Source organism: Schistocerca piceifrons, chromosome 2 (assembly GCF_021461385.2).
Source record: "Schistocerca piceifrons isolate TAMUIC-IGC-003096 chromosome 2, iqSchPice1.1, whole genome shotgun sequence".
Classification (NCBI taxonomy): Eukaryota; Metazoa; Arthropoda; class Insecta; order Orthoptera; family Acrididae; genus Schistocerca; species Schistocerca piceifrons.
In genome coordinates, this window is record NC_060139.1 from 1,079,324,107 (window position 1) to 1,079,344,552 (window position 20,446).

Genomic DNA, 20,446 nt, shown 5'->3' on the forward strand with positions numbered 1-20,446 from the left:
GTCAACACCGGAAAAAACAAGCACAATGAATTGGTTCAAAAGCTTTAAAGAGACAAGCAGTGTCAAAGATTTTCGTCGAAGTGGAAGTACGACTAGTTCCCAAGCACGTGTTGACAGACTTGATGACTGAATTTCAATTCACCCCCAGCAAGTCAACTCGTCGTGCATCGCGCGAATTGCAGGAACGAAGAACGACTGCTCGTAACGTGTTATATTAGTGGTCACGTAATTTTGTAATACAGCCAAACGATCGTCCACTGTGGTATCCATCCGCGTGATCTATACTGGCCTCCATAGTCGCTTAGAATGACTTCTTGAAAATATACCCGTTTCCAGATGAAGTAACGTTTCACAATTCTGGATATGCGAGCCGCCACAACGTTGGGATTTGTGGCTCCTGACACCGACACCACACACGTGAACACATCCGTGATACTAAACAACAGTGTCTGTGTCATTAAGAAGTGCGATGGGTCGTTCTGGCACGCGTGCATGACGACAGTGAAAGCTTGTGTCGGACCTGGACTCCGACCCGCTTTACGCCAGCGGTCGCCATAACGGCTTCGGCCACCCGTGCACGAATCATGGACAGACCCAAACCTCGATATGTCGTCGTCCTTGTGTCACAAGCTGCACTCGCACGTTACGTATATTCCTCTACAGGGAGGACATATTTATAAAAAAAATCACGATGTTCTGTCTCGAATAGTTTCCCAGTTATGATTTTCGGAAATGATAGGGGAAATTTATGAATATCTTGTACGTTTCCCTTTCTGTGGAAGTAAAAGAAAAGCTACGAGGGACGTTCAGTAAGTAATGCAACACTTTTTTCTGAAAACATGTTTGTTTCTTGCAGGACTCTAATACACCATGTTATCCCGCATTCTTATGACTGCAAAACCCTGCTTCTCAACGCGATCTCTGTTCAATGCGACGGCCTTACGCCACCTTAGTGGCAGGGCCCGTGTGCCCGTGTGGCACCACTCTACTCGTCGACGTCGACGTCGAATCCAGCGTCTTGCTGCATCAGTAACCTCCGTATCATCCATGTACTGCTTCCCATCCTTCATTGGTCCGGACAGACGGAAGTCGGAAGGTGCGACATCCAGGCTGTAGGGTGGATGAAGAAGAACAGTCCAGTGAAGTTTTGTGAGTTTCTCTCGGGCGCAAAAACTTGCGTGAGGCCTTACGTTGTCATTAGAAGTTCGTTTGCATTTTTGTGGCGACGAGCAAGGAGAAGTTGTTTCTTCAGTTTCGTGGGGGTAGCACAATACACTTCAGAGTCGATCGTTGTGGCGTGATGGAATATTTCAAACAAACTGTCGCCATGACTTGACGGGCTGAGGGGTGTGTGGGTGGTGGTGGTGGTGGTTAGTGTTTAACGTCCCGTCGACAACGAGGTCATTAGAGACGGAGCGCAAGCTCGGGTTAGGGAAGGATTGGGAAGGAAATCGGCCGTGCCCTTTCAAAGGAACCATCCCGGCATTTGCCTCAAACGATTTAGGGAAATCACGGAAAACCTAAATCAGGATGGCTGGAGACGGGATTGAACCGTCGTCCTCCCGAATGCGAGTCCAGTGTGCTAACCACTGCGCCACCTCGCTCGATGAGGGGTGTGGCGCCCAACTTCTTCTTCGGAGGATAGGTGGGATGGCGTCACTCCTTACGTAGCCATATTGTTTTCGGTTCGAAATGATGAACCCATGTTTCATCACCTGTGAAGATGTTCCACAAAAAATTTTCACGATCAGCCTCGTGACGGTCGTGCAACTCCGCACACCTGGTCCTTCATTGCTCTTTATGGTCTACCGTTAGGTGGCGAGGAACCTGGCGTGCACTCACCTCTGCGTACCCCAACTGGTGGACGGCTGTGTCGACACTGCCAACAGAGACTTCCAGCTGACCAGCGCGCTGTCTGTGGTCCATCCGTCACATCGAGTAAGAGTGTCCTCACGTTCCAGCATGGCAAGAGCGATAACTGTATCCGGCCGGCCAGCACGCGGAAGACCGGAGAGGCTACCCTCAGAAAATTGAACAAACGACTCCAGCGCGTTCGTCTCTGCATAGGAGCAAACGAACGTCTCCTTCTCCACGACACAAGTCTGCGCACCCGGTAGGAGCTCACAAAGCTTCACTGGACTGTTATTCTTCATCCGCGCTACAGCCCGGATTTGCGACTTCTACCTGTTTGGCTCGTTGAAGGATGCACTCCGTGGGAAGCAGTAGGTGGATGTGTAACGAGGTTACTGACGCAAGAAGACGTTGCCTCTGGCGTCGACGAATGGATTCGTTCCATGTGGGCATACGGGGCCTCTCAGTAAGGCCATGGTATTGAACGGAGATTATGTTGTCAAACAGGGTTTTGTAGAAAGAAAAAACAGCGAGGAATAATACGGTGTATTAGAGTCCTGCTTTCAGGAAAAGCTCGCCCCTCGCTGAAAGCTTCGTGTGAATGTTGCACATGAGAACCATTTTCTAAACTACTACACTTGGAGCTGCTTAAGCACAGCGATGAATTCCAGTGTACACTCGTTTCATTTAATGGGCAGAGAGTGTCTGTAAAGTTCCATTGTGATTAAAAAAAATCGCAACTGGGAAACTATTAGAAATACAGAATCGGGGTTTGCTGTAAGACGTTTAATCTCTTATAGTTTTTTCTTTGTGCTTTGTTGTGGATTTCTCTGGGGTCCATTAAAATAGCGACAGGTCAGAAGGAGTAGCAATGTGTAGTGTGGTATGCAGAACGTAAATCTGCGGAATTACCGACACCAGAAAGGGAGGGCACCACTGCAAAAGCAAACATAATGAAGTGGTTAGGAAACCCACAGAGACTGGGAGTGATAAAGATTTCCGTCGAAGTGGACGTCCTCCTGTGTCTCAGGCACGTATTGTCAGAGTGCAAGCAGCACTTCGACGAAGCCCCCGTAAGTCAATTCGTCATGGATCACGCGAAGTACAGGAAGCATAAAGCATTAGATAAGCTATTATGCCTTTAGCATACGAAGTGCAAATGGTCGAAGTATTACAAGGAAACTATCGCCGTTTGTGGTCTGGATTCACGTGTTCTGTTCTGGCCTCCAAGGTCACTATTTGAAAAAGTGCCCGTTTCCCGATGTAGTAACATTCTACAATTCTCGTCATGTTAGTCGTCACATTAGGATTTGGGGCTCCAAAAACCCACACAACGCACGTGAACAATTCCCTGATAGGGATTTTATTTATTTATTTATTCGTATAGATCACATGCAGTTTAAAATTACAGGTATATAACATTAGTAATACTATGTATAACAGGAATATGAAAATACACAAACTACATATAAAACTAATTAAATGTCAATATCTAGGTTCCCAATCCATATAAGAGCCGTATCAGCAGCTTTTATGAGGTCGCTCCAACTTGCCTGGTACGAGCGTAAGGGGCATCCATCCCTAATGTGCTTGATTTCAGAGCCCCGCAGTCACAAGCCGGAGACTCTGCAGCACACCATCTGCAATGAGAGTCTGCGCATCGGCCGTGCCCAGTGCGAGCTCTGCTCAGTATGACCCACAGTTTCCTGTCGAGTTCTGTGCCAGCAGTATCACAATTACACTTTCTGAACCACTCACGCTCTTCAGGATTTTCAATACGCTGACAGCTTTGGTCCCACAGGTCTCTCACACCAGTGTTACTGGCATCTAGTTCTTGTGCTTGCCGCAGTGGAGGGTTTCTTGAACCGAGTCTATTTCGTCGTAAACTTGGTATGTCTTCCTGAATGGGTAATTCCGCGTTTTCCTTCATCTTGCGGTATTCCCTAAGCAAGGCCTCGCTTCTGCAGATTGCGAGTGGATAGATGTTACTCATCAGAGGAAGCCAGTAAATCGGTGTTGGTCCGATTGCCCCTCTTATTAACCGCATAGTGTGGTTCAACTGGACGTCGATCAAGTTTGTGTGGCAGCTGTTTAGCCACACCGGGGCACAATACTCGGCTGCTGAGAACACCAGCGCAATGGGTGATGTGCGCAAGGTATCTGCAGAAGCTCCCCACGTCATTCCACACAATTTTTGAATAATACTGTTACGAGTTTTTATCTTGGCAGCAGTATTTTCAAGATGTTTTCTATATGAAAGGGTGCGGTCAAGGGTGCCACCAAGGTACTTGGGGTACTTGTTACGGTAAAGAGTGTTTCCGTTAAGTTTCACTCTGAGCGCCGCATTACCTAGTTTGTCTGTCCGATAGAATGTAAATACTTCAGTTTTACTTGTACTGGGTTTAAGTCGCCACTTGCTAAAATAGGCGCTCATGAAGGCTAGATCTTCTGTGAGAATTGTCTCCGCTCATCCTAGATACTTGGTTTTACAAGCAAGAGCGATATCGTCTGCGTAGCAGAATTTTGTTGACCTGGTACTGGCATCGGAGCTATATATGTCTAATAATAGGGGCGCCAAGACGGATCCCCGTGGTAGACCATTACTTAATTTCCTCTCCTTGCTCACATTTTCTCCCAAGTAAACACGCATATATCTACCCTGTTTGATGGAGAAAGAATAAGTGAATTGTTGCCATAGCTGCAATAATGAATGGTAATACAAAATTAATTGTAAAGAATCGATTTAATGTTGCGTTATCAACAGCAAACCTCCCTTGTTTATCATGGTATTGATGAGAGTTACTGTTTTCCGGCATCGGATTGTTTTTGGTAATTTTTACACCATGTCTTCTCTCCATACTGTGTCATATGCTGCAGTTAGGTCTACGAACGCGACAGATGTCTTCACCTTTTCCTGGAAACCAGCCTCTATGAAAGTTCTTAGGGCCATTACTTGGCCGAAGCAACTTCTCTATGGCCTGAAAACCCGCTTTCTCAGCTGGAATACGTTCCAGAATGAAGCCGCTAATTCTGTTATAGATGAGCCTCTCCAAGAGTTTATAAGTGCAGCCCAAGGGGGAAATTGGTCTGAAGCTTTGGGGGTGGTCAGCTGGTTTGCCTGGTTTCAAAATTGCCACTATTTTTGCTTTCTTTAACTGGATAGGCAATGTTCCACTATCTGGGATGTTGGAGAAGAAGCGGATCAGCCATTTTTTTCCACCATTACCCATTTTTATCTGAAATTCCGAGTATATATTATCCACACCATGATTAGTTTGTTTCAAGGCCTCATCCAATTCAGCCAGTGTAAATGGTGAAGAGGAACTGGCTTAGGTTGGGCACTGTGCTTTTAGAGAGGTGAGATCGTGTTTTATTTTAGAAGTATGCTCACGGGATGGTCTAGATGTTTCAACTATATGATTAGCGGTTTGGTTACTTTAAATACCGGTTCTCTGCCCGGGTTTATTGAAGGCTCCGCCAAGCTTACGCAGAAGGCTCCGTGCCTTTCTACTTGAATGTCTGAAGTTAACATTTTCCACCATCTCACGCCATCGCACTCTTCTAGCAACGTCAAAACATTGAAGGAGGTCGTCTGCAATATCGCTGTCGCCAGTTTCGCTATACTGTTCATTAAGTTGTCACAATGCTCAATCCAGCCTGGTGTATATTCCTTCCTGTACCCACGAGGGATTAACTTCTTAGTAGCAGTAAGAACAGCCACGACGAATCGAGGTTAGTTTTTAGGTTCTGGTGGAATAAAACAGATATATTTATGTAGGTGGTCAGCAAAACTCCGCCAATCAGCCCTACGGAAATTCCATGCGGGTCGTTGTACAGATCTCGCTATTGCGACAGAGAGCCCCATATCGAGGATTACTGGACAGAGCTGGCGGCGTGGGAGATTAGGTATGACCTTTCTGGATACAGGCGCTGGGCGCCCTTTGCAGTCCCGGAACACGAAGCAGAGCTCCGGGTTGTAATCTCTTCGCCAAGCGGACGATCTGAAAGTTCCCAAGTCCTTGGCATAATAAACCAGGTATAGATTTTCATTTTCAGCCCAGTCGTTGAGTGCAACACCACACTCACTGTCACATGCATAGTTCCAGTGACGGTAGTGACTATTAAAATCTCCAGCATAAATCGATGGAAGGGCAGTAACTGGCAGGACATCCAGTGGCCGTGGCACATTTGGTGGCTTGTACATATTGTTTATAATTGTCTCCTCCAGTTGCATAGAGACATAATGGATATCATTTTCCGTATTTGTCGAAATGAGACGAGCATGCTCGACATTGCGCCTTACATAGGTGGCCACATCATAAACACTGTGATACGTAGCACCCATAAGATCGTAGCCACGGATCCTACCTCTTCTACGCAGATCTTCCATAGTTGGAGAATGTGTTTCCTGGATTAGAACAACGTCAGTATCATTATCTGCAAGGAGTTTAGATAGGTACTCGCTTTTACCTCGGCTAGTACTTTCTATATTTAAATGGCTTATTGGGATTGAAGGGCCAAGTCTTTTAATCAGTTGGTCCTGTAAAGCTCAATTTTTAAAACTTTTTGATTTCGATTTGTCTGCATGTCTGTAGCCAGGAAATTCAATATCTAGTCTGGCTGCCTATTCATTCTAGATCATTTAGCAATACCCGGGGTGCACGTGTAGTATTCGACTACGGAGGAGAGCTAGTGATAGGGAGAAGCTTAATTTTTGTTCTGGCCTGATGCACATTAGGGTCACAAAACCATTTTTCTTCGCCCCAGAAAACCATAACGGGAAATGACTACCTTTTCTGACACATTTTCTGTTACTGTAGACCCAAGATGTGATGTCGCCAAACTCGGATGCGACCTTCATGATGCTGTAAATAGGACCTGGATTCATCAGAAAAAAATTACGTTTTGCCATTCGTGCACCCAGGTTCGTCATTGAGTACACCAACGCAGGTGCTCCTGTCTGTGATGCAGCGACAAGGGTAACCGCAGCCATGGTCTCCGAGCTGATAGTCCATGCTGCTGCAAACGTCGTCGAACTGTTCGTGCAGATGGTTGTTGTCTTGCAAACGTCCCCATCTGTTGACTCAGGGATCGAGACGTGGCTGCACGATCCGTTACAGCCATGCGGATAAGATGCCTGTCATCTCGACTGCTAGTGATACGAGGCCGTTGGGATGCTGCACGGCGTTCCGTATTACCCTCCTGAACCCACCGATTCCGTATTCTGCCAACAGTCATTGGACCTCGATAAACGCGAGCAGCAATGTCGCGATACGATAAACCGCAATCGCGATAGGCTACAATCCCACCTTTATCAAAGTCGGACACGTGATGGTACGCATTTCTCCTCCTTACACGAGGGATCACAACAACGTTTCACCAGGCAACGCCGGTCAACTGCTGTTTGTGTGTGAGAAACCGGTTGGAAACTATCCTCATGTCAGCTCGTTGTAGGTGTCGCCACCGGCGCTAACCTTGGGTGAATGCTCTGAAGAGCTAATCATTTGCATATCACAGCATCTTTCCTGTCGGTTAAATTGCGCGTCTGTAGCACATCATCTTCGTGGTGTAGCAATTTTAATGACTGGTAGTGTACTTAATCTAACTTAAATTAACTTACGGTAAGGACAACACACAAAGCTTTGCCCGAGGGAGGACTCGAACCTCCGACGGGGGGAGCCGCGCGTACCGTGGCAAGGCGCCTGAGACAACGCGGCTACCCCGCGCGGCTCCAGCAAGGTGATGCGCCCCCAAATAGGAATTTTAACTTGCCGAATATCCTTAATGACACATTTCCGAAGGGATGGACGGGTCCCGACGTCACGCCATTACAATTCTTTTTGTGCAGTTACCCCAAGGATCGCGTGTACTTATCACCAATCAAGGAAATTGCTGCTCTTCGTGCACGAATCGAGCAGTCAGAACTGTTGATGCTGCAGTGCTGACATGAAGATGGGCAGAACTGGAGTATCGGCTTGACATTCTACAAGCGACGAGTGGGACATTTACTGAAATTCCGTCATAACAGGAAATAGGTTTGACGGCTGCTAAACGTTTTACAACGAGCCACGGTGCTCTGACTCTGATAGTTTCCAAGTTATAACTTTTTGAAATTATAGCAGGACTTTATGGACACCCTGTGTACGTTTCGTTTTCTGTGAAAGTGGAAGAAGAGTTACGACGTCATAGTGTGTGGGGTGTGTGGTGGCATGTGCGCCGCCAGCTGACGTGGCCTTGGCTGCGGCCGGCGCACACTTACCGACTGGCTTCTCTCCGGAGCCGGAGCCCTCTCCCCTCCAGCCGTCCTCCGGCTCACTGTCCCAGCTGTCGCGGGGGTCTCGGTCGCCGCCGCTGCCCTCCACGTAGCGGACGAGGGACAGCGCCGTGGGGGCTTCCATCAACTGGCTGACCACCACCTGCGCACCAGCCGCACGTCAGAAGTCGTCTCCTCACTTCAGCTGCTAACGGTCACAACTTGATAACATTAAATAGCAATCATTTTACTTAAACAGGATGTTACAAAAAGGTACGGCCAAACTTTCAGGAAACATTCCTCACACACAAATAAAGAAAAGATGTTATGTGGACATGTGTCCGGAAACGCATAATTTCCATGTTAGAGCTCATTTTAGTTTCGTCAGTATGTACTGTACTTCCTCGATTCACCGCCAGTTGGCCCAATTGAAGGAAGGTAATGTTGACTTCGGTGCTTGTGTTGACATGCGACTCATTGCTCTACAGTACTAGCATCAAGCACATCAGTACGTAGCACCAACAGGTTAGTGTTCATCACGAACGTGGTTTTGCAGTCAGTGCAATGTTTACAAATGCGGAGTTGGCAGATGTCCATTTGATGTATGGATTAGCACGGGGCAATAGCCGTGGAACGGTAGTTTGTATCGAGACAGATTTCCAGAACGAAGGTGTCCCGACAGGAAGACGTTCGAAGCAATTGATCGGCGTCTTAGGGAGCACGGAACACTCCAGCCTCTGACTCGCGACTGGGGAAGACCTAGAACGACGAGGACACCTGCAATGGACGAGGCAATTCTTCGTGCAGTTGACGATAACCCTAATGTCAGCGTCAGAGACGTTGCTGCTGTACAAGGTAACGTTGACCACGTCACTGTATGCAGAGTGCTACGGGAGAACCAGTTGTTTCCGTACCATGTACAGCGTGTGCAGGCACTATCAGCAGCTGATTGGCCTCCACGGGTATACTTCTGCGAATGGTTCATCCAACAATGTGTCAATCCTCATTTCAGTGCAAATGTTCTCTTTACGGATGAGGCTTCATTCCAACGTGATCAAATAGTAAATTTTCACAATCAACATGTGTGGGCTGACGAGAATCCGCACGCAATTGTGCAATCACGTCGTCAACACAAATTTTCTGTGAACGTTTGGGCAGGCATTGTTGGTGATGTCTTGATTGGGCCCCATGTTCTTCCACCTACGCTCAATGGAGCACGTTGTCATGATTTCATACGGGATACTCTACCTGTGCTGCTGGAGCATGTGCCTTTACAAGTACGACACAACATGTGGTTCATGCACGATGGAGCTCCTGCACATTTCAGTCGAAGTGTTCGTACGCTTCTCAAGAACAGATTCGGTGACCGATGGATTGGTAGAGGCGGACCAATTCCAAGGCCTTCACGCTCTCCTGACCTCAACCCTCTCGACTTTCATTTATGGGGGCATTTGAAAGCTCTTGTCTACACAAGCCCTGTACCAAATGTAGAGACTCTTCGTGCTCGTATTGTGGACGCCGTTCTCCAGGGCTGCATCAGCGCATGAGGGATTCCATGCGACGGAGGGTGGATGCATGTATCCTCGCTAACGGAGGACATATTGAACATTTCCTGTAACAAAGTGTTTGAAGTCACGCTGGTACGTTCTGTTGCTGTGTGTTTCCATTCCATGATTAATGTGATTTGAAGAGAAGTAATAAAATGAGCTCTAACATGGAAAGTAAGGGTTTCCGGACACATGTCCACATAGCATATTTTCTTTCTTTGTGTGTGAGGAATGTTTCCTGAAAGTTTGGCCGTACCTTTTTGTAACACCCTGTAGAATAAAAAAATAGTTCAAATGGCTCTGAGCACTATGGGACTTAAGTTCTTAGGTCATGAGTCCCCTAGAACTTAGAGCGACTTAAACCTAACTAAGGACATCACACACATCCATGCCCGAGGCAGGATTCGAACCTGCGACCGTGGGGGTCGCGCGGTTCCAGACTGTAGCGCCTAGAACCGCTCGGCCACCCCGGCCGGCACTTAAAGAATATACGGGATGTTTGTTTTAAACTCTGGCAGTTAAATATCTCGTGAACGACGCATCGTACGAGAAAAATGTTCTCTGTAAAAAGTTAATATTGCGAAAGGGGACGTCTGTCTATACAGTATCTCGCCACCTCTGAACCACACTCCTGCGGGGGCGAAGTCAGTTCTGTATTTTCAGGTGGTCTACGCCGAAAAAATACTTACGGTTTACTAAAAACTATTGTTTTCAATTCGTGGTAGATGGCGCTGTAATCGACAAATATGAAGTGGGCCTGTTTTTGCAATTACAGTCTGATGCATTTGATTCTACGTTCCATTTACAAGGTAAATGTAAACCTTTGTGTTCTAACGGTTGATACTAATATTCAGACGTTACTTGAGAGTTACAAATGTGATTGTACAGTACAAATACTAGATATAGACATTGAGATTTCTGACAAATAAACTAACTGACCGGTAACGTAGCTTTTTCTTCTCTAGAGGATTGACTGTGGTGAGCCCGCAGAGAATCGGAATGCTTTGTTTCGGTGGCCATACTCGAACAACGCCACCGCAGTGGCTGACTTCGATGTGCGTTTCCACCCAACCACCGTTAATTTCGCGCTGGCCGGTGAAATACAAACCAAGACCATTGCAATAAGGTAATATGTCCATGAAGCGATAGTGAAAGGATATCCAGATATTGAAACGGCTTACAATATCGCACTATCAATCAAATTTTCAAAATTAAAGTAAATGCATAGTATAAATATGAATTGTTAGAACACAAATGTCTACATTTAGGTAGTAAATGAAATGTGGAATCAGACGCGTCAGTTCTTAATTGCAACGACAGGCACACTTTGTATTTATCAATCACAGCGCTATCTACCGCGAAAGTAAAACAATGGTTTGAGTAAACAGTACGTATTTTTTGGCTTAGGATCCGAATATGCAGTAAAACGGGGTTTCCCGTTGAAAAATAGAAACTGACCTGCCCCCCTCCCACCCCCCCCCTCCCCCCCACGCAGGATGGGTGCTCGAGAGGTCGCCAGTTGTGGTAGAGACAGACGTACCCGTTATCAATATTAACTTTTCACCTACAACATTTTGCTTGTATGATGCGTCGTTCACGAGATACTGAGTTATCTGAAGTTAAAACGAACACACTGTAGCTTCATGATGATCTGATTCTGGTGGTGAAGGACCCTGTAAACAGAACGAAAAAGAGAGAAATTGCAGTAGCTACAAAATATCGTCTGGCAGTATTTAGTTTAAAAAAACAGTACTGAGCGAAAGCATTGCGTATATGGCCATTCATATATGTTCTGACTGATTATTTGGGACTTCTAGTGCCTAAAATATGGTCATGGAACTTAAAAGTTTAGTTTTATTTGGAACAAACTTTTAGTTATGACTAGAAAACTCTGTAAGCGCAGAAACCTTTCAGGGGTGATACCGAGGCCGAGGAGTGATTATAATACACGCATTGTCTTGTGAAGAGGCAAGTTGGGGATGAGTGGGGGGTGGTGACGGTGGTGTTGGGCAAGACTTTTGACAGCTGTTGGCGGTGATCTGTACACCTAAAGTGGACGTCAGTATCGGTGCTGCTCAAAGTGAAAAGACTTGGTACCTGTAGCACAATACTGTTTCACTCACTTTGACCCGTACTACAATACAAACCCAACACTGAACTTCATATGCAAGTGCACTCGTTACAGTGATCCGTACCACAGCGTTGACAACTACTGGACCCACACCGTCCCATTCACCTATGACAACTCATCATACGTACAAAGTACACTTCTTGACAGTTCCTAAGGAAAGGAGACATTGTTGGACAGGAATAATCAATACATGAAACACGCTACGTTAGTAATAGAGGACGAGTTGCATATTTAAAACGAAAAATGGTAGAGATTTTAGCACATGGGGAAGAGGATAACAGACAAAAATAACTTTCATGTTTGACACAGGTCAGACTCCGAACATAAAGTTTGATCTCGGACTCTCCTCGGGCATTAAGGCACATTTTGAACCTGTTACTCACGCTGGCTACCAAACTGTTGAGGAGCCTTGGGCGATATTATCCCGGTCTTCTTTCAAAGCGGTTTTCAGTTCTTGAGCATTTCGAGGAGGGGTGTTTGTTGAGAAAAACCTCTGCCAAGAGCATCCCAGTCATCCTCTATAGGAATTAGGTCCGTGGAGTACCCAGGCCATTCTATACGCTCTATACCTTCACTTTCCATGTTTCCGACATCTCTGCGTTCCTACGTGGACTAGCATTATTGTCCATAAACAGAGAGTCGGGATCTATCGCACCCCTAAATGGATGGAGATGATCCAGAATAATTTCCTGTCAGTACCACTATTGTGTGACGGTACCTGTCGCAAAGGCATTCTGTGATGTGCAACCTGTCCCCCTCCCTCTCCACACTTGCCACAGTTTCGTCGGAGAACATCACTCTGAACCGCCGTTGATGACCCCAATTATCGTGCTCGCTATCCCAAATAGTTCCTTCTCGACGATAGCGTGATTGAAGTCGGATGCACTTAACAGCCATCGAGCATACAAACCAGCCTGATTTGATCGCAACGGAACACGAAATCGTTGTGACAGAGACATGAGTCCTGGTAGCGCTTCCAAGGTCTGCACCCATCTGCCTAGATGTTTGTTCCTTTTCGTCACTAGGGCTACGTATCGGCCTTCTTGCGGTTCATCCGACCACAACGGTCGGTATGCTTTCGCATAACATTTCCACCGTCACTGGCCTTTTTAAATGTCGAGGTGGCAATTTTGAACAAACGCATTACTCCAGAGGTTGAAAATATCGCTACAGTTGTAAGATTCTTTCATTTAAGACACGACCGGTTTGGGGCTCTTATACGCCCATCTTCAGGTGTCGTAACTTGTTTCTATGACTCCGAGCGCCGCGGTGGACCCACCTGAAGATGGGCTAACACCACAGCCGCCTAACACACCCATAGTACACCAGCATATCGAAGATATATATCATCGTAACTGACACCAAATGAATATTTATAATAATAAAAGAACCTTGCAACTGTAGTGGTATTGTCAACCGCTGGTATAATGCTCAGTTGAGGATGTTCGTCCAACAGGATTGTTTGTGACGCATTACCGTGTCCACGGCAGTGACACTCGCACCGGCTTCGAGGAGTCCGGCTGCTCGTCCACGATCGTAAGCATTCACGTGATGTCTTGCAGATTTGTTCCTGTTGCTGTACCAAGTGGAGTGTCGCGCTAATCGGTTCCACAACCACCTTCGTCAAACGCCGTACTCCGTGAAGTGTCGAGTGCACACAGAGCGTTCGTACACATTTCCTTTTAGTACTGTTAGTCGGGTATTCTGTAGGAATTGTTGGTTGTTCCGTAGAAACTGGCAATTGTTTCTCGGCAAGTGTCAGTCGTTTTTTAGCAGTTGTCATGCAGACTATCATCATTATCGTATGGCTTTTACTATACATTTAATTAATTCCCTTAGCTTCATTCATTAACCAACGACGGAAAATTGCCATTGTCTCTTGAAAGTAACCACCCCAGCACTCACCGTAAGCAAATTGGAGAGATCACAAAAATCCACAACCACAAAGTCTGGGCACGTTGTTGCATGGGATCTTACCGAGAAAGTAACGTGTGCCTCCCACCCGCTCTCCCAATTCACATCATTTATCACTCACATATATTTATTTTCCAGATTCTCGACTGCACTTACTGGTCAGAACATTATGATTATCCACATAACAACATTCTAATACGCATTTTGGAGAACAGCTGCAGTTCGTCACGCAGTCCGTCAGGAAACGGTTGGAAGTGGAGGCTGTCAGATGATCATCCCCAAATGAACCACGACCTGTAGACTATGTGGAATGTTTATGAGCTCTTTAGCAGCACTCGATGATATACCAGATGTATTAAGAACAGTTGACATGTACCATAGGCGTGCACCATTTTCAAGTTCTCGAGTACATGTAATAACGTAAAAACGGTGTCCTACTATCCTCTCCCGTTTGTGTGCGTGTACATCAGTCATGAGCCGCCCTGTGCGCTGCTGGATTCCGGCAGCAGTCTTCCCTTAATGAGTCGGTGGTACTCCCGATAACGGATCATTTGTATGTTTCCCAATTTATAGCCTGTGGCTCGAACTTGCAGAACTGGTAATGGTCAAGCTGTTCCTTTGGTAGGATCCATGTGCATTTCTTGTCACTTCGGTGAATTTTCTTGGCCCATAAAGGTGTCGGTGGCGGAGGGTTTGAGCAGCGACCTCTTCAGGTGTGATTTCGTAGGCAAAGTGAGAATCGTTTTGGATTAGGCCCATGCGAAATTTTATTTTGGATTTCGTCTTGAGGTTAACTTTCACTTGACTCAATTCTAGGAGGGCAGCTCTTTGTAATAGCAGCGTTAGGCCTACTGCCGCAGTGTTCGAAGTTGCACACTTACCTCCAGACAGGTTCTCATTAAAATGTTGATGGTTCCCAGGAAGTATTGACAGATAAACCGGGTGTGACGTCGAACTGAATATGGGATTTTACATTCCGACCGTCTTCCAGTCAGGCAGTCACCCTCACGGCTGTCTCCACCTACACTAAGTGAACAAAAGTATCCGGACACCTGGCCGAAAATGACTTATAAGTCCGTGGCGCCCTCCATCGGTAATGCTGGAATTCAATATTGTGTTGTCCCACCCTTAGCCTTCCTCGTACTCTCGCAGGCATACTTTCAATTAGGTGCTGGAAGATTTCTTCGGAAATTGCAGCCCATTCTTCACGGAGTGCTGCACTGAGAAGAGGTATCGATGTCGGTCGGTGAGGCCTGGTACGAAGTCGGAGCTCCAAAACATCCCAAAGGTGTTCTGTAGGAATTAGGTCCGCATTCTGTGCGGGTCAGTCCATTGCAGGGATGTTATTGTCGCCTAACCACTCCTCCACAGGCCGTGTATTATGAACGGGTGCTCGATCGTGTTGAAAGATGCAATCGCCATCCCCGAATTGCTCTTCAACAGTGGGAAGGAAGAAGGTGTTTAAAACATCAATGTGGGCCTGTGCTGTGGTAGTGCCACGTAAAACAACAAGGGGTAAAACCTCTCCATAAAAACACGACCACATCATAACACCACCCCTCCGAATTTTACTGTTGGCACTACACACGCTGGCAGATGACGTTCACCGGGCATTCGCCATACCCACACCCTGCCATCGAATCGCCACATTGTGTACCGCGATTCGTCATTCCACACAACGTTTTTCCACTGTCCAAACGTCTAGTGTTTACGCTCTTTACAGCAAGCGAGGCGTCGTTTGGCATTTACCGGCATGTTGTGTGGCTTACGAGCAGCCGCTCGACCATGATATCCTAGTTTTATCACCTCCCGCCTAAATGTTATAATACTTGTAGTGGGTCCTGATGCAGTTCGAAATTCCTGCGTGATTAGCTGGGTAGATGTCTGCCTATTACACATTACGACCCTCTTCAATTTTCGGCGGTCTCTGTCAGTCAACAGACGAGGTCGGCCTGTACGCTTTTGTACCGTATGCGTCCCTTCACGTTTCCACATCACTATCACATGGGAAAAAGTGGACCTAGGAATGTTCAGGAGTGTGGAAATCTCGCATAGAGACGTATGACACAAGTGACGCCCAATCACCTGACCACGTTCGAAATCCGTGAGTTCCGCGGAGCGCCCTATTCTGCTCTCTCACAATGTCTAATGACTACTGAGGTCGCTGATATGGAGTTCCGGGCAGTATGTGGCAGTACAATGTACCTAATACGTAAAAAGTATGTTGTTGGGGGTGTTCGGATACTTTTGATCACATAGTGTAAGATGAAGGTATTTCTGAGTTGGTATATATAATGCTTTTTGAGGGCGTTATAAGGCCGTCCACCTCACGATATGCATCATCGACAATTTTTAGTGCCTAAGAATAATTGGAGGGGGGGGGGGGAGGTTGTGACCCATTTTGGACTACCGTATCATTAATAGTAAACTAATCTTGGCGTTTGTCCCTCTTTCTGGTCTAGACGGTTGTTTTCCATGGTTTTCCACGGCCTACTATTTTTTCCGTTTTCGATTTCAAACAAGCACATTGCCAGCTTCCCTTTGACGAATAATTCAAGGCGGCCACTGCCTTTTGCACTGACTGGAACTGATATGAATTCAACCAAGTGCCCTTCGGCCCTTCTACCGAGTGGCAGTTCTTTCTAAGGTTACTCGATTCCATGATCGGAGGTCTGAAGTTCAAGCGTGTGTAGGAGGATGCTGTCATTTACAGTGCCACCTTCTCCGAGCATTTGGAGCACTTGCGACTTGTTTTGGAGCGTCTGAGGCAAGTGGGCCTGTTAAACCGTCTAATGTTACCTTAGCTCGTAGTGAGGCATCTTTTCTCGGACATTTAGTCCCGGCTTAGGGGGTCAGGACTGGTCAGTCTAGGACCAGAGCATTTAGTTTCTGCCCTCTTAAGACTAAGAAAGCGGTAGCCCGTGTCATTGAAATGTTTGACTTCTTCCGAAAATTTCTTCTGAAGTTTTCTTTGTTAAGTCTGTTGCGAAAGAAGGGAGAGGAGGCTGTCTTTCATTTGCTTAAGATCGCTTTCAGTAGTTCCCATGGTCTGGCTGTTCCTGACTTCAGTCAACCCTTCGTGGTCCAGGCCGACGCTTCTAACTCAGGGGTTGACGCCGTTTTTCTTCAGGAGCAACGTGCAGAGCAGAGCTCCCAGCCTGTGTCTGTATGTGCCCGTCTCCAGCTGAGAAGAAATACTCTGCTTATCAGTTGGACGCTCTGACTGTCCTGTTCGCGTACTACCCTGAACACCGGGAATTCACACTTTACACTGACAACCAGGCCCTTAGTTGGGTTCTGGCTCGTCTGCGTAAAATTAGGCGTAATGTGAGGTTGGATTCCATTTCAACGTGTGCCACTTCAGGAGGTGCGATAACGTTGTAGTGGATACCTTGTGCAGAATATGCGACGTGTAGGAGGTGGTAGGTCTCCTTAATTCAGTGCTTGCCACGTTTCCAGTATTGTTTGCTGATTCTGCGCAACGAGAACAGGATCCCAAGTTGGGCTCCATCAGGGAGAAGTTGAGAGTGGGTCATCAAGTTCCTGAGTATGAACTACAGAAGGACATTCTCTGCCAACGCGATCCCTGGTATGACGATCTTAAAATGTGTACCTACGGCCCTTGTTCCGGCTGTTTTCAAATATTATCAAAATTCTGTTGTGGGGAGCCATCTGGGGTATATAAAACTAGCCACAAGGTCTGTGAGTCCCTAACTTGGCACAGTCTGTATCTTGATGTTCGACAAAGGGTTAGTGTCGGGAATGCAAGATGGCTAATCCGAGTTCCGATGGGCATCGGGAGTTGCTTCAATCCACTCAGACAGAGGTTCCCAAGGAGCGTCGTTTTATTATGTCAGTCCTCTTCCGCAGATCCCACGTGTTGGCTGATGGGTTTATTCAGTTCAGCTGGTTGCTTCCGAATAGCAGTTTTACTGCAAGACAAAGTATTAAGCTTTGAGTAAGATTTTCTCTTGCTTCGGTCTTCTGAAGGACAGCGATGATGCGCAAGGGAGTTTCGGAACTTCTGTTCCGATCACGGGTTAAACACATCACCACGACACTTTCTTACCCATCATTCATTCGTGAGACGGGTCACTCGTAAACTAAAGTCTTCTCTGATTGTTTTCCACTTTCAGGCTCAAACTAAATGGAATCTTTCCTTGCCGTGGCTGAATACAGCCTTTAATACCGCCACTCATGAGGCGCACAGGGTTACCTCTGTTTCTCTCATGTTTGCCCACCCCATTGATTCCCCTTTTATCAAATATCTGGTCCATTCATGATTTGTTGCCCAATGATATTAGTCCTGAAATAATCAAGGATAACTGGCGTAGGGCCAGGGCAAATATTCAGAGCACCCATGAAAGGGAAGTGGCACAGTGCAACCAGGGCCGACGTCCAGGGATCATTCAGATCGTGCAGTCACGAAGGGTACACGACTGGGCCTTCGGTTCCGAAAGCCCATATCGATAATGTTTCGTTGTATGGTTCGCTCTCTAATAACTGTTGATGACCCAGCACTGAAATCTGCAGCAGTTTGCGGAAGGGTTGCACTTCTGACACGCTCTATGATTCTGTTCAGTCGTCGTTGGTCCTGTTCTTGCAGGATTTCTTTCCGGGCGCAGCAATGTCGGAGATTTGATATTTTACCGGATTCCTGATATTTACGGCACACCCTTTAAATGGTCGTTCGAGAAAGTCCCCATTTCATCGCTGCCTCAGAGATGCTGTGTCCCATCGCTCGTGCACCGACTATGACACCACGTTCAAACTCAGTTAAATGTTGATAACCTGCCACTGCAGCAGCAGTAACCGACGTAACAACTGCGCCAGACACTTATTGTCTTATATAGGCGTTGCCGACCACAGCGCCGTATTCTGCCTGTTTGCATATCTCTGTATTTGATACGCATGCCTGTAGCAGCTTCTTTGGCGCTTCAGTGTATATTTGATACCAACTCGTAGATTCCATACCAAGTCATCATGCTTCAGTTTTACAGAAAAAAGCCCGTACACCATTTATGGATGTGTTCTGTTGCAAGGCATTTTAATGTGCAAAAAAAGGAAAGGAAATGGTATTTCATTACAGTTCCTGAAGTTATGGACATTGCAGGACGTGAAATTCTATTTTGATGTCCATCGTACTGTGGATGGTGTCAAGTCTGTTGTACGTAAACGTCGCAGTTAGCAATATAACCTGAGGAAGGCGTCTTGCAATAGTCGCCGAAACGTAGGAATTTTATAGTTGGCAATGCAGTCTCAAACTCAGAAGAATTTTATTGACGGTGTCAAGTCTGTTTCTTCTTTTAGAGTTTTCTGTAGCGGAATCTGCACATAAACTATTGCGGTGCGCAGTGCCTTACATTACCTGCTTTAAGTGTCGCAGCTGGTCGCTGAGCTCCGCAATGCGCGAGTCGGGCGTGACTGGAACCCACTCCAGCTCTGGATTGTACTTCTGCGCGATCAGACTGGATGCCACGACCGTCTTTGTGTACCTGCAAGCAGACACATACATGAGTCCGACAAGAGGCGGGGTACAGGGAAAAGAGGCAGCTGCACCTTTGAGTCATTACTCCTAAATACTGGAATGAAACACAAAGACAGCATTATTTGACAAGGTCCGCAGCTCGTGGTCGTGCGGTAGCGTTCTCGCTTCCCACGCCCGGGTTCCCGGGTTCGATTCCCGGCGGGGTCAGGGATTTTATCTGCCTCGTGATGACTGGGTGTTGTGTGACGTCCTTAGGTTACTTAGGTTTAAGTAGTTCTAAGTTCTAGGGGACTGATGACCATAGATGTTAAGTCCCACAGTGCTCAGAGCCATTAGAACCATTATTTGACAGGATATAATAATCATTTTGTTTTATTATTTTATGGTGCGCAGACTGTGGTCTAATGTTAATCGTTGCTGCCGCTAGGTCCTCGGTTCCCGCGTTCGATGCCCGACCGGGTCAGAAATTTTCTGCCCTCGTGGACTAGTTCTTTCTGTTCTCCATTTTCATCTCATCAGCGACATTCAAGTTGCCGAAGTAGCATCAAACAGAAAAACTTGCACTAGGCGGCCGAACTGCCCAGATGTGGTCTTTCGACCAATACAGACATACGATCATTCCATTTTATGAACAAAACTATCTACATAACGTTTTTATTACACTATTATTACCGGTTTCTGCCGAACTGGCCATTTTCTTATTTAAATTACAACACACGACTACTGTTGCTACTACAGGAGTGAGCTAGTGGACTTAAAGTGGTGTATATCAATGGCGTATTATTGCGAAATTTGTTACATAACACACACTCTGACAAAAAAGGCGCAACACGATGGAATTATCAGAATGACACGGAAATAGGTAGATGTGATGTACATGTTTAGACAAACAAATGATTACAATTTCAGAAACACTGGATGATTGATTCAAGAGAAAGAGGTTCACAAATTGATCAAGTGAATAACGCGTTGGCCCACCTCCGGCCCTTATGCAAGCAGTTATTCGCTTGTACATTAATTAAGAGATGTTGGACGCCCTCTTGATGGATTTCGGCCCAAATTCTGTCCAGTTGGCTCTTTAGATTGTCAACATTCCGAGCTGGTTGGATCACGCCCATAGTCTCAGAACTTTATCAAATGGGGAGAGATCCGGAGACCTTTCCGCTCAAGGCAGGGTTTGGCAAGCAAGGAGACAGGCAGTACATACTCTCCTCGTGTGCGGGCGGCCGTTATCTTGCTGAAATATAAGCTCATAATGGCTT

At 46.5% G+C, this 20,446-nt stretch overlaps 1 protein-coding gene across 1 annotated transcript in view; it reads right to left on the minus strand.

Moving 5' to 3' along the window:
• LOC124776136 (glypican-5-like) overlaps nucleotides 1-20,446 on the minus strand; it is a 189,192-nt gene that overhangs the window by 26,285 nt on the left and 142,461 nt on the right. Inside the window, exons 5-6 of the mRNA XM_047250973.1 lie at nucleotides 19,065-19,191; nucleotides 8,111-8,267 (exon numbers count right to left, since the gene is read on the minus strand). Of these exons, the coding sequence (XP_047106929.1) occupies nucleotides 8,111-8,267; nucleotides 19,065-19,191 (284 nt within the window). The remainder of the gene's footprint in view (nucleotides 1-8,110; nucleotides 8,268-19,064; nucleotides 19,192-20,446) is intronic.